General features: G+C 39.8%; 1 protein-coding gene across 1 annotated transcript; it reads right to left on the bottom strand.

The window, feature by feature from the left end:
- Positions 1 to 5,315: 5,315 nt before the first annotated feature.
- mmp9.2.S (matrix metallopeptidase 9 gene 2 S homeolog) lies at positions 5,316 to 13,050 on the bottom strand. The gene is made up of 13 exons (XM_018238374.1): positions 12,774 to 13,050; positions 11,357 to 11,589; positions 10,921 to 11,069; positions 10,251 to 10,379; positions 8,857 to 9,030; positions 8,547 to 8,720; positions 8,196 to 8,369; positions 7,924 to 8,079; positions 7,608 to 7,824; positions 7,291 to 7,430; positions 6,927 to 7,077; positions 6,486 to 6,589; positions 5,316 to 5,785 (listed from the first exon to the last, which is right to left on the bottom strand). The coding sequence occupies exons 1-13, from the start codon at positions 12,912 to 12,914 to the stop codon at positions 5,676 to 5,678; spliced, it is 2,052 nt and encodes a 683-aa protein (XP_018093863.1). The 5' UTR covers positions 12,915 to 13,050; the 3' UTR covers positions 5,316 to 5,675.
- Between the last annotated feature and the right edge of the window lie 1,493 nt (positions 13,051 to 14,543).

Consider the following 14,543-nt stretch of genomic DNA (forward strand, 5'->3'; position numbering starts at 1 on the left):
TATGCTGTTCGAACTTTCATATAGTTGTGCTTGGGTCCTGCCTTATGCTCTGAATCGGGCACTGCTGCTTCTATTGATGCAGAAGAATCCTGGAGCTACTGCCACCTACTGGCAAAGTTGTAGTTCCAGGGATCCCTTCATGCCCTGCATCGATAATCACCCTAAACTTGTCTTGCACCTAAAGAATCATGTGCAGACTTCACTTGCATGACTGAGGCAGACTTTGAAAATCTTTATTGCAACTGTGCCCAATTTGCAGTGAAACATAAATGCAGTTGTGTCTACTTTTTGTGAATCACCTGAAATTGCAGTAGACACAGCATTTTTGCACTGGTCAAATTACCCTGTTGTGCTCATAATGGTGCTAGGAAGAATACATGGTGTTTGCGCTCATAATTGCACGTTACTCAATGCTTCTAGGTAAGTGAATGCACCCTATTGACTTGCATTACAACAGTGTCTGACCGAAACTGGGATCAGTATCCCACCCCCTGAAAATTCGAATTAATTTACCCTTGACAAGGAATTGCAAGCCTCTCCTACAAGAATCAAATGTCGCAACAAGTGCTCCTGCAAGGCAACTACAGCAACATTAGCATGGTTGACATTTAACTAGATGTGACCGTTCACACTTATTCACACATTGCATTCCCAAAGGACAGAAAGTAAATAATGTGTTACGGGAAAATGGCAGAGAAACTCATCATTCACATTTTTAGCAAAGAGGTTAATCAAAATTCTGATCTTTTTGTGATTCCATAGGGCCCCGTGCATCCTCCAGTAATAGCATATTGACCTGGGCTTTGGAGACTCACTGTGGACCATTCAGGATATCGGTGCAATGATGAACTAGTCACAGTGACAATAATTAAAGTGAATCCTCCATGATTTGCAATGAAAGACGTGCAATTTGCATGGGGAAAATAGTCTGTGTAATATCAGCCTTTATTATTTGACATTATTAAAAGAATGAAAATTTTTAAAACATATGAATTTTAAATTTCAGTTGGTTTTGTAAAATGTTAACGAAAGTGACGGTGGCCCAATTATACATCATATTAGGAATAAATGTACCCTTGTTATAAATAGGTTTTATTTTTCTTTTCTATTTCTGCAAATTAATATCATTTAAACCAGTGGTAGTTATTCAGTACCATGGACAGAGTTATGTCTTTTGGAGTCGCAGCATTATAAAGAGGCAGAATGCCCTAGAGTCTGCTCTGTTGCCTATTCAGTTGGTAATGAATAGACCTAGGTACTTCTCTATGGTATTTACACCTTACTTTATGAATTTTTCTTTGATCACAACATGTACAATCTTACATTGATCTAAACTGAACCCCATTTTCCTTTTACTTTTATCCAACTTGTCTAAAAAAACATATGTCTTTGTGTAGGATGCTTTTGTCTTAGGCTGGCTGACCACAAGCTTCCTTGTCATATCCCTGAGCTCTCTTATTCTGTTTTACAGGTGTGGGACCTGTTATCCAGAATGCTTGGGTCCTGGTGTTTTCCAGATAAGGGGTATTTCCGTAATTTGGGTCTCCATACCTTATGTGTACAATAAAATCATTAATTAAACCCAATAGAACTATTTTTCCTCCAATAAGGATTAATTATATCTTAGTTGGGATCAGGTACAAGATGCTGTTTTTATTATTACAGAGAAAAAGGAAATCATTTTTTAAAAATGTTAATTATATGATTAAAATGGAATCAATGGGAGATGATATATCAGTAATTAGGAGCTTTCTGAATAATGGGTTTCCAGATAATGATCCCATACCTGCATTTCATTTTAACATATAGAAAAAGGCATAGCAGCCATCGAATGTGCCATGAAGATGATCATTAGTTTGTGTTGAAATGAATGGGGCTATGAAACAACCTCTCTGTAGTGGGAAGAACTCCCTGGGGTCTTTCAGCCTGTAAAGGTAAGTACCATGCAACTTATATTGCCCTGCACTAAGCATAATCCTGTAGAATGCTCAATGAAATAATAACCATTTTATAAACAAGGTGATTATTTCTAAATATAAGGTGAAAAGATCATGGCCTAATACTGAACTGTAAAACACGTCTAGTTACCTTAGCCCAATCATAGTCAGACCTTTAACCCCAGAATTGGTCAGGGTCTCCCCAGCAAGCCCAAACAAGGTTCCAGACATATGAAATTAAAAATATTACAGCCATGTCCATATTAAGGATCTTGTTATAACTAGGCCTCAGATTGGATTGCAGGTATATGTAGATAAGGACAATTATGGCCACATAAGACAAATAGTTTTAAATCCTGGCACCTGATTGAAACAAGGCTCTTGCAGTTGCAAGATAATAATGAGGAGGACTCGGTATTCAGTCGAAACCAAAAATCTCTAGTGACTATTCATTGTATGTGTTAATGCACTAATGGGCTTCATAATATTAACTGCACACGTCACCAACTATCACACACTCTGTAGCACATTTTGTGTTTGGTAATCAGGTGGGAGAATGCACTGTGATCCCTTCTTTGTGCTGCAGCCTCTCTCTGTATCTCCAGGTACATTAGCCAAAGGCACACAGATAAAGCCTGCATCCCTAGTGTCTCCATGGCAACCTTTAGAAAGGTTGCATTGCATTATATTCATCAGAGGTGAGAAAGGATCTATTATGGTGCGAAAAGCCAGTTATCAAGATTCTATTGCTGCTCTTTAATTTAACACTTCTTTCAACACTCACTCCTTCTTTTGCTTTCATTTTCCCTTAATTTGAATTCCATATAACCCTACTAATAATGCCTGCTATATCTCCCTACAACTGGATTGCTACATAAAAGCCCTCACTATAACCCAGGTATTGCTCCATATTATCCCTTCTGGCTGTTCCGTATGATGTTGTATTATAAATCCTTCAGGTACTTAAAGGGGAACTCCACAAAAACATAACTTAAGCTTTTTGAAAAGTAAACATAATTTCAAGCAACTTTGCACCATTTACACCATTTGAAAAATATGCAGACAAACTTTTCATGATTTTTAATGGTTTCTGACAGTTCTCTAAGCCTAGCCCCCTGCTCTCCTTCTGATCTCTCGGACTACTTTGCTGAGCTGGCTGACTACTGTTACTTTGTATCAATAGCCATCTGTCCTCAGCCTGCATCCTCCAAACCCCACAATTCCCTGCACACATGATTTCAATAAGGAAAGGAACATCACAGTGCAATGCATAGTGGGTTATGTAGTTACTGCATGCTGTCTGTAATCTGTGGAGAAGTGGTTACAATTTGTAACATCAGTGTTTAGTCCCTCCTTCCCTTCCAGGATTTTAAATGATGCAGAAATAGAAGAACTGTTAAAAAGCTGGATTTCAGCATAGAAAATGGCATTTATCCATACTTTTTGAAGAAACAGGTAACTGTGATGGTTATATTAGGGGTTTCTGTGTTATGTGGGCCTCTTTAATTTTGGTTTGGAAGCCGGAGTTCACCTTTAATATAAATGACTTGTATTGTCCTACATGACCCTCCCTATAACTCCTCCTATTGCTCCATATAAGCCTCCCTATAACTCCCCCTATTGCTCCATATAATCCTCCCTATAACTCCTCCTATTGCTCCATATAACTCCCCCTATTGCTCCATATAACCCTACCTATAACTCCTCCTGTTGCTCCATATAACCCTCCCTATGACTCCTCCTATTGTTCCATATAACCCTCCCTATAACTCCTCCTATTGCTCCACATACCCCTCCTATAACTCCTTGTGTCCACCCATTCATACAAACAGTATCGGACTGGCCCACCGGGATACCAGGAAAACTCCCGGTGGGCCCAGGTGTCAGTGGGCCCTCCTGCTTCTAAACATTTGGCCTATTTCATGACCATTCCCTATTTCTAGGCTAAATTTAAAAAAAGAGGCTAAAAAGATGGAATAAATATGTAAAGAAAAGAGACTAGGAGAATAGAGGTTGAGCGGAGAGAAGAAAAAAATATTACTGAGAGTGGACCCTTGATCTAAGGTTTTTGGGTGGGCCCCTGGTCTAAGGTTTTTCGGTGGGCCCCTGGTGTCCCAGTCCGACGCTGCATACAATCCTCCCCAAAACTCATGCCATGGTCTTGCCATTGTCCTTTGTTCTGTTCATTCATAAAAAATACGAGTATTTACATTAGAGAGAAATAATATTTATTAGAAAAGAAAACAATATATTATTGTAATCTCTATACAGACCCCCCTTCTTTCACTTCATGACTACATCAAATTACATATTTCACACATAATTCACAGTCTGCTCCAGGCAGACTTAAAAGTTACATACACACACATCCTACACTGTGGAGGTGTTTATGACTGGCAGCCATCTGTCCAGTGTGTAAGAACCATTCTTACTTTTAGTCTAGGTACACACAGATGACTTTGTCTCAGAGCCATAATCATTGTGATAAGCCCATGCCAATGAGTATTTACAGGAACCAAATGCAACCTGCTTGAGTATCTGTAAATAGTACTAGCTAATCCAGACATGTATCCCTTCCAGAGACTATTACTATAAGAAATGTGTTTCTGCCTTGGGGCCTAAAGGGGGAAGGTCAAGGGCTTAACAGTGGGAAAAGAAGACCCTTGGCAGCACATGAATGCAGAGAGTCCTGACTGATGAGCAGTTTCAGCATACAGTATTATTGCAAAATCATATCTTCCCAAACCCTAAAATTATTTTGGTGTAAATTTCCCCCAGAGGCTGTTACTGGTTGCATTTTTCAGTATTATAGTATTAAATCATCACTGCAACTGTTAATATGCCTGACCATGACAACAGAAGTGATGTCACTTAGCTATGATTGCAGTAGCTTAAAGGAAAACTAAACCCTAAACATGAATGTGGTTAAAAATGCCATATTTTATATAGTGATCCAGCAATGATCCAGGACTTGTCACAGGGGGTCACCATCTTGGAAAGTGTCTGCAACACACATGCTCAGTGGGCTCTGAGCAGCTGTTTAGAAGCTAAGCTTAGGGGTCGTCACTAATTATCAAGCAGAAAATGAGGTTGGTCTGTCATATAAGCTGATGCTTCAGGACTGATTATTAAATTCTGATGCTAATTGCACTGGTTTTTGTGCTGCCATGTAGTAAATATCTGTATTAATTACTAATCAGCCTTATATAGTGACATTTCTATTCTATGTGTACTGTATATTGTGAGTCCCTAAGCTCAGTAAGTGACAGCAGCACAGAGCATGTGCAGTGAATCGGCAGAAAAGAAGATGGGGAGCTACTGGGGCATCTTTGGAGACACAGATCTTAACTGCTAAAGGGCTGTGGTTGCCTTGGGCTGGTACAGAAGCACAAAACATAATGTACAACATTTCTAACCTAGTTCTTTAGTTAGGCTTTAGTTCTCCTTTAATGGGCTGGGCCAAAAAGAAATTTAGCAAGCCTTCACTAAGGCAATCTATGCCAGTTCATGTGGATGTCTGCTTATATATTAGGAAGTTGCTGCGTAGTGAAAGTATTTGGGACTGTGCATAGAAATAGAGCCAGTAGAAATCAGTCCACATGGCAGTTCCTTATCAGTACAAAATATAGTGGAACCATGATACAATTAGCAACTATTAACCAAATTCGTTTGCTCCTTTCCCCAAAAGTAATGGTTGTTGCCATGGACACACCATCCCACTCTTCCTCAGCTCTCCATTTAATGCTCTGGGCAGTGCAAGAGATCATATTTCACATAACCAACTCTGTCAACTTGCTTGCGTGATGTCATGCGCCAGAAAAATCGATCCTGACAGAAGTGGTATTTGCCTGTAGGAGACAAAAAATTTTAGTTTTGAATCATAAACCAGGCATGAACAATGACATAGAAAAAGAGAGACAGAAAGTGAGAGAGAAAGATAGCCAACAAATACATACAAACACCTGCCCAAGCTAGTCGGGTGCCTGGCTGGCTGACAGGTTAGGTGGGTGTCTGATTGGGTGTTTTAGGAGTCTCTGGACAGTATAAGGATGAAGGGGTGACTAATAGATCTATTCACACTCAGATTAATTTGATAAGTAGATTGGTACAATGGAGGATGAGTTGGGGGGAAGAATTAGGATGGTTAGATGATGGGAAGGAAAGTGGGCATGACTGCCTGGCAGAACTGATAACGAGACCAGTGGGTAAACTGATGAATATAGATGAATGCATTCAGGCCAAGACTGGCAATCTGTGGATTCCGGCAAATGTAGAGGGGCTGCTGTAAGATACCATAGACAGTCATTTATTGGGCTGGTGATGGCCTACCATCTATACACTGGTAGATGAATGAATTGATAAGTATAGTATATATTGGATTTATGGGTAAATACTGGATAAGGCATAAATGCATGGATAAAAGGTGGATGGATGCATTGACAGATGATAGATAAACAGGTTATATTAGTTACTAATGTAATCTCCAGAGCACAGTTGTGACTTACAAGTATAAGCACATTATTGCAAGTCATTCTTCCATATACCTACCTTGGTACAGAAAAACATCATGGGAGTCACTTGGAACACCAGCATAGTCTACATCTGTCAGTCGTGGGTATCCTTTGTCGACAGTCAATGTCTTTACATTAAGCCTAAAAAAGGAAGGAGACATATTGAGCCTAAAGATATAACCATGATATTTTTGCCTAACCTCATTACAAAGCCATAATGTATTTGGCGTTAGTAACTTAATTCTATCCCCACTTCCATTTTATTCTATTCTAAATGCTGCCCATGTTACTTAATAGACCTTTCTTCTCTAAATCTTTAAGCCTTTGGATGAGTAGCATTTTTTATACTCTCAGCACCTTCAGAAATATAGCACAACATTCAATTTCTTTGTGATCGCTCATATTCATTAATTCTTAACTAAAAGCTTGTTTCTTCCTCCATGTTATTATTTATTCAAGCCTTATGTAATCTCCTTACCTCCAGTATCGCTCCCCGTTGAATAACAGAGCCTTTCCATTATCACGGGCAAAAGATCCCATGATACCCTCCACATCCTTACTCAGACCCAACTTCTCAATGCTGCGTGGGCCTAAAACACTCTTTCCTGTGTACTGCCAGAACTTGCGCCCTGCAAAATGGCATTATTAGTTGAGTAAACAATGGGACAACAAAGTATTGCCAAATGACACTAATTTGCACTCTACTTTGTCTTTGTACAAAGAAAATACAATAATAATAGTGCTTCTCCAAATTAGAACAATTCCAAATAAGAATTACTTCTCCACATTAGCATACAATGCCGTGTTTTAAATTCTGCTTGAGTTAGGTACGAATTCTGTACCTGAGAAGAAAAATGTCATCTTGCTGGTGGGGTCCTGGAATGCTGTGTCAATTTTGGTGGGAAGGGCTGGCCATGTATCTGAGATATTGAGAGGAGACTGTAGAGCATTCTTATTTCTGGAGGTCACAGTCCAGTACAGCCTTTGATAGAAATGTAGATTAATAAAGTGTGTCATGTGATGTTGTCATAGCTTGTCATTAAAAAAGCCCTGTTACATACACAAATGCAATCTGGTGCTTAGTAACTCTTTCATCTATGTTCTTACACATCTTGTAGATCTAGCATTCTCCATCGCCCTCCCTTTTTTTTTTACTTACCCGTCTTTGAAGAAGTGCAGAGCTCCTTTTAGTTCTGTAATGGCATCAAACATTTTCACTTTACAAGCATCTAGGGCAGGGTTCACAGATGGTGTCACTGGGGTGGTAGTAGTGGTCCTGGTGGAAGGGGTGGTAGTAGTGATTCTAGTGGATGGAGTGGTGGTGGTTGACATTGGCTCGTCGGTGGGTTTTGGTGGAGCAGGATGTGGCCCAGACCCTAGAAATAGTTTCAGATATTATCCTTATTTAAAATGACCACTCTTAATGGTCACATAAAAACCATGGAGAATGTGCAGAAGAACATAAATTGTGATACCATATAGATATTGGATCCCACGCACATCATCTTCATGAAGCTGTAAATCTTTCACATAGCTGTACATGGGGTACATGAGAGAATCTTTCACATCACTGTGATCCAGACCAAGTGCATGGCCAAACTCATGGGCTGCCACCAGAAAAAGACTGTACCCTAAACAAAGAGGAGCAATATCACACACAAAAGCAGGAACACAATGGATAGCACAATTAAGCTAGTAACACTTAGCATTTAACAGGGTTTTCTTGTAAAAAGTTGACAGTACTAACCTTTATCAGGGCAGAAGCCCCACTTCTTGTCTTGGTCATAGCTGGAGGTGGTAGCACACCATAACTTCCTATCACTACGCCCCTCACTAGTGCAGGAATTGTATCTTTTCCCCAGGAATGTGAATGGAAAGACACAAGGATCTCCCTGGGAGTTACCGCCAATCACAGAGGTATCTGAAAAAGAGTCATGTTGCTAAAGACCTAGATCTACTACAATAAAATAAATGATCAAGGATCACATTGTCCAGTAATTTGCAACATATCCCCTTATACCAAGACCATAACCAACTCAGTTGCACCATTTGCAAATACACATTGTATGATTCTATGAAATATAGAAGGGAGCTATACCTCGGTTAGGGCAAAATCCATATTTGTGGTCTTGATCATAGTTGGCAGTGGTGCTGCACCATCGGTATCCATCTTGGCGCCCATCCTTGGTACATCCATTATATGACACACCATCAAAGATGAAAGGGATGACACAAGGCTCCCCATTGCTGTTCCCTCCATATGTATAGAGTACTATGGAGATAGGGAATAACTTTAGAAAACATATTTGCATCAACACCCCCTAGTTATACCCCCTGCAGTAAATACAAATATGAGTGTTTGAGCCCTTTTTGTTACATTGTTACACTCTGGGTATATGGATACTCACACTCGCTGGGGCAGAAGCCATATTTTTTATCCTGATCAAAGTCTGGAGTTGTGCTGCACCAAGGCAGCCCATCTGAGCGTCCATCACTTGTACAGTAGTTGTAAGACTGACCATCAAATATAAACGGGAAGTGACACGCAGCCCCTTCTGCATTCCCATACCGAGTCTTTACCACTGAAAAGCAAGAAGAAAGCAAGGTTTAAAGCCAGAGGCAAAATAACTGCGACAAGTTGGTGGAAATGAATATGCATGAGATTGCTTCTCCATTAATGTTTGGGAAAAAAAGACATAAAATGCTTTCCTGCACCCAGGAAGCTCCACTATTATATATAGTTGGCTGATTTTATGGTGGAAGTTAGGTAAAGGAATGAGTATTTATATAGCGAGAATTTTGTGACCTGTCAGTCTGGTGAGCCTGTAAAAACAATCTGACTGGCCTTATTATCAATGACCCTTTAGAGCCCTCTGCAAAAATGACAGTATGGACAGGCACAACTAGGCCAGATGTTCCAATCAATTTAAGAATAAAACTGCCTACTTGCCCTAAATGATAAAATAACAGTGAATAAGTAAACACAAGATAATTTTTTTCAGGTATGAATAACCAAATTAGGGTATGGTTTCAAAAGTTTAGCATTTGTCCTGATCTTTAGTTTAGAATTTAGTATCAAGCCAAATCCAGAATTAATTAATTTGGTGCAGTTCTAATTAAAGTAAGAACACTTGCCTTCTGTCTGCTCTGTAGGTTTAATGTGCTACTTTCAGCACCTAAACTTAACCACCACCCCTCACTGAAGGCATGAACAAACTGGGCTGGTAAATAGTTGATCATTCTGGATGGTGTGGCCTTGGTCAGTCTAGGGCTGTGATGAATCCCTTTTGAGGATCTGGGCCCAGTCCTTAACTTGTAAAAATGATCCATATTTATGAAAATATTGCTTTAACAGCAATTCAGGTATAGCTCTACAATTATCTAGCACAGCAAATAAGTGTTCACCCACTTTCTTACACCAATGGACCTTCAGGCTGGGCTCTAAGAACTATTTAGAAAATAAACAGTGTTCTCCTCAAACCTCAATCTAACTGACCTGTAGTTTAAGCCACCCCACCCATTCAGTGCCCTGTGCTCCCCTAGGTGGCAAGCCCCACATTTTTAAAACAATGGGTCCAGGTGCAAATTATTCTGGTTGGGCCCTTAAATGTCACTAATACTGTGTTGCTAGACGACACATGATTCACTCTCAGATGATACCTGCATCCCCTATGCAACCTTCACTTGCTCATAACCACAGCTTTATTTTTAGAACCTTCGGATGACTTCTCCCCCATGTGATACTAGCAATGACACTTCATGTTTTATATTAGTTCTCCTCCTCTGTATTGGCAGTACATACCAATTCCAGTACCAAGTGTCCAGAACTCATCATCATCAAAGTGAGCATCGCCTTGCATTCCAGGGCCTGGTGGATATGCATGGGCCAAGAGGCCATCTTTCCCATCGAAGGGGTAAGGATCACCATGGTCTGTAAGAAAAGTTGATGAAAGGATCTGTTACTACTGCTTCTGACATCACCACGTGGCACTGTAAGGATATTAGAAATCACAGAGGACCTTTTTCACTATACAAGGGAAAGACAAAATAATATGAGCAATATAGATTGGGGAACTCAAAACACCAGTCATGTATTATAGGTGATGCCATAATCAGAAGCTGCTAAGGGAGTCCAGTGACAACATAAATTCACAATTGCCATTTTAGAGAATTCCCACAATATATACGATATATACTGAATTGTAATGTTATAGGACTGTAATCATTACATTTCTAACTTTGAATTTCCTACACAATATTAACGTCATTCTCAGGAGATTGGCAATTATAATTTGAGGGAGATCACAAAAAGCCACCTCTTGTAACTTTAAGAGCTGAATTTCTGGGTTTTAACCTCCTCAGGTTAGAGTCGCCCCTGGTCATTCTTACTGTATATATTATGTAAGAAATTAAGTTATTTGATCATGTGATTTTGTATTATGTCATATGAGTAGAAAGGAACTTGAGCTTACTCTCAGTCCCAAACAGAATGTTGATATCAGGTTCCCCGCTGTATATACGAGTGAAGGACAGAGGTGTGACATCGCTCCAGACTTTGAATGCGCGGGCGAAGGCATCATCGATCACTTCAGGGTCCAGGTCAGGGGAGTAGTTCAGAATACTGTGAGAGAAAAAAAAAGTCAACACATTGTAATGCAAAGTGGCTTGGGATTTGGAGAAATCATTTACAAATCACATTTTGAATATATCTGTGACCATTCTTTCTCAGCTCAACTGACCAGAATTCTGATTAAACTGAACCAACTTACAGCTGTATCATGGCTATTTTGTTATCATTATATATGAGAGATATGATTGGCCATAGGATCACCCACAAAAATAGCTTATTAATAGACAAAGACATAAGCTGAAAACTATGGGTTACTAGGTATTGCACAAGTCTCTCACCGATATGTGATATCGTTGTGATCCCACTTTAATTCTCCCTCAAATGTGTTGTAATTGCCAATATCTGGCACTCCACAGCGCGGGCTTTTCATGGCATCCAATGTTTCTGCATCTAGGTTTCCAGTAACCGTTAGTCCCAGTTTACGTTGCATTTGGCTGAGAGCTTTTTTTAAGGAGACATGATGGTTTGGGCCCTGCTGGAGGGGGAGATACCCAAACTTCACCAGGTACCACTGCAAGAGACAAAGAAAACAAGAGGAGATCTAATAAACAAAGGTGTTTGAGGCAGCAGAGAGAATGTAAGGTCAGCTTAGGAATATCAGAAGTTGTGGACCTTAGAGAGGACATGGGAAAGTAGAGTATATGAATGGCACCCAAAATAAAGGAAGGGCCCAGGATCTCAGAATAAAGTAATGGTAGGGAAAGACGTGGAAACTCAGAATAAATGAGGAACATAAAGCAAGTGAAGGACCAGGAATTAGGAGTAGTTGTTAGTAGAAGTTATAAGCATTTAGAGTAAGAAAAGGACACAGACAGTGAAGGTAAGTAAAAAAAACACAGAAGCTCATACTAAGGGCATACATTCATTCATACTGTGTGAAGGACATACAGTATCTGTAGATGTGCAGTGTAAGGGAATGAAACAGGTGCTCAGAGTAAAGTAAAACATGGGCACTGAGATACAAAAAAACAAATACACATATTAAGGCTAAAATATATAGATGCTCAAGTGACTGTATCTAAGCCAAGGGTATTCTAAGGGTAACATGAAGGCATGAATGGTCACAGGAGGTAAAAGATGCGTGGGCAAGGTCACATGTATTCAGAGTAAGAGAAAGCCAAGATTTACAAGGCAAGACAAGGACAAAAATACACAAGGTAACAGCAGGTAAGAGAGACATAGTATAAGGCACAGATATATTTAGGAGGTACACAAGACAACGACACAGATACCCTGCCAACATGAAGGGCCAGGACGTCTGGTGGTAACAGGCACACAGGGGTATGAAGAGATCACACATTCACAGGTTAATGAAACAAGGAGATGTGTAACAGGGTTGTGAGTAACAGGAGGTAATACATACACAGCATAAGATAAAGATATATGCAGAGTTATATGAAGTATTAGATACCTAGGATATATTAAGAATATAGGTAAAGGAGATGACACGTCCAGGGTAAAGCAAACATACAGACACTTAGGGTAACAAGAGACACAGTTAAAAGCAAGGACAGAACAGACAGAAAGTACTAAGGGACATAGATACTAAGGGTAAGGCAAAACTTTATATACACTCAGCAGGTACTGACACAGTGTAAGAAGGGCACAGATATAGATAGGGTTCAAAATAACAGATATCCAGAATAACAAGAATAATAAGGAGTGGGGTTTAGGGGACACAGAGTCAAATCTTACCTCTGCCACCTCCACACTAGTCATGTTTGTACGTATTTCCCCTGGAAATGTAATTGACACGGGGGTCTTGCTGGCTGTAGGAGCAGAGTTTCCCCATGCACAAAGTATTGAAACTAGGATTAAAGTATACAGCCCAGCCATAATGACACCTACAGATGTTCTGCCTTTTGCTCTGCTCCCTTCTTTTGTCCCTTTAGGTGCCTCCTGTCTGCCTTTGCCTTGCTTCTCCCCAGTATATATACTGTACCTTGGTGACTGATTCACCAGAGCCTCAGACCACAGGATTGTAACTCATGGCATGGGGAAGGGAGGAAGTGTCACACAAAAACTGAGTGGGAGGAAAACAAGGGGCAGTGAGTATCAAAAAGATTAAAAATAAAAACTACACATATTGCATCACTGTTGTGTAAATAGAGTGGTCACATCCTGCTCTGCAGCAGCCATCATATAGCCAAACTGCAGTCACATAATGACAATCCCTCTCAAGTTCTAGTTCAATTACATCTTGAGGGACATGGGTAACCCTTCCCTGCCTAAATGTATAACCATTGGATTATTCTGTGTTTTATACAACCTGGACTAGCAGTTGTTAGTCTGCGCTGGGACCTGTAGGTTGACCATAGTGGGCAGCTACAATCCTACTAACGCTGGAGCCCAATGAGTATTCATTTTACTTATATATAAAATAATTTTTAAAAAATCAATGGTCGCTGAATTCCTACCCCCTCTTAATTCCTACCCCCTCATATGATCTCTCAATGCACCAAAACAAAATCAATTTTTATGAATTTTTAGTTACATTCTACTAATAATTAAGAATAATTGAGATATGTTTTGCATTGTTTTAAAGCCCAATAAAAACTATGTAGTGATCCTAGAATATAAATCCAATGTTTCATCGGCAGTTATGTTACCTTATATGCCTTTAGTATTAATACAAATCAGCTGTAGCCACAGGGGGGTGCCGCCATGCATTATAGGAGACATTTTTGTTGATGTACGTTTGATTTTTTTTCTCTACTGCATTTTTATTTGCTGTTATTGTGTATTTTGTCAAAACATTTTTTTTTTCCAAAGAAATTCGTGAAATAAAAGAAAAACCTAAAACCTGACAGGATGCAGTTTTTTTAAAATGGAGAGAGGGGGGCACAACAAAAAAACTGGGATTTTTCTGGTTTTTTCGACAACAATGCAGGGTTTTTCCCTATGATTTCAGAGTAGTGGCAGTCACCAGGATGAGATGATAACCATTGCTTGGCAATCTTTCTTCTTCTTTTTGTGTACAAATATTCTCTTTTTATCGTTTATAGCAGTTGGTCAACTCCAGATTGTGGATTAGACCGAGCACTGGCACACTGCACTGTTTTTAGCAGCTGGTTAAAGCCACAGCGTGAGTTAGACTGAGCGCTGGTGATTTTTTTTTCTGTATTTTGTGACCAGGGTGAGATAAGCCTGACTCAATTGTAACCAGTGCATCAAAATGTACTCTTGTGTGCTTGCACATCAATGTGGATCTGACGCAACTACTCTGAAAATGTATGTCCATTTGGCATTATTTCTGGCTCCTGATATAAAAATGACGTGTGCTCTTAAGGTAGGTTTGAACTAAACATTTAATAAGGCAACAAGTCCATTGGCACATTGAGCTGGAGCATCACCAGTCAAGTCCTTAACTCCCAAAGTATGATCTGATTGTTAGCCCCCAAGCCAACAATCCCATTTGCATGATTTGGCAGTGTAGGTCCAGATGCATGGCCAACTTAACATCCT

Source organism: Xenopus laevis, chromosome 9_10S, assembly GCF_017654675.1.
Source record: "Xenopus laevis strain J_2021 chromosome 9_10S, Xenopus_laevis_v10.1, whole genome shotgun sequence".
In the NCBI taxonomy this organism is placed as follows: Eukaryota; Metazoa; Chordata; class Amphibia; order Anura; family Pipidae; genus Xenopus; species Xenopus laevis.

Bases quoted from the DNA above. Each gene is read 5' to 3' on its own strand.
- mmp9.2.S (XM_018238374.1), bottom strand. From the start codon at position 12,914: ATGGCTGGGCTGTATACTTTAATCCTAGTTTCAATACTTTGTGCATGG. The intron at 8,370-8,546 runs GTATAGCTCCCT...ACTCTTTTTCAG, and splicing joins TGGATTTTGCCCTAACCGAG to ATACCTCTGTGATTGGCGGT. The intron at 7,825-7,923 runs GTATCACAATTT...AACTATTTCTAG, and splicing joins TGGGATCCAATATCTATATG to GGTCTGGGCCACATCCTGCT.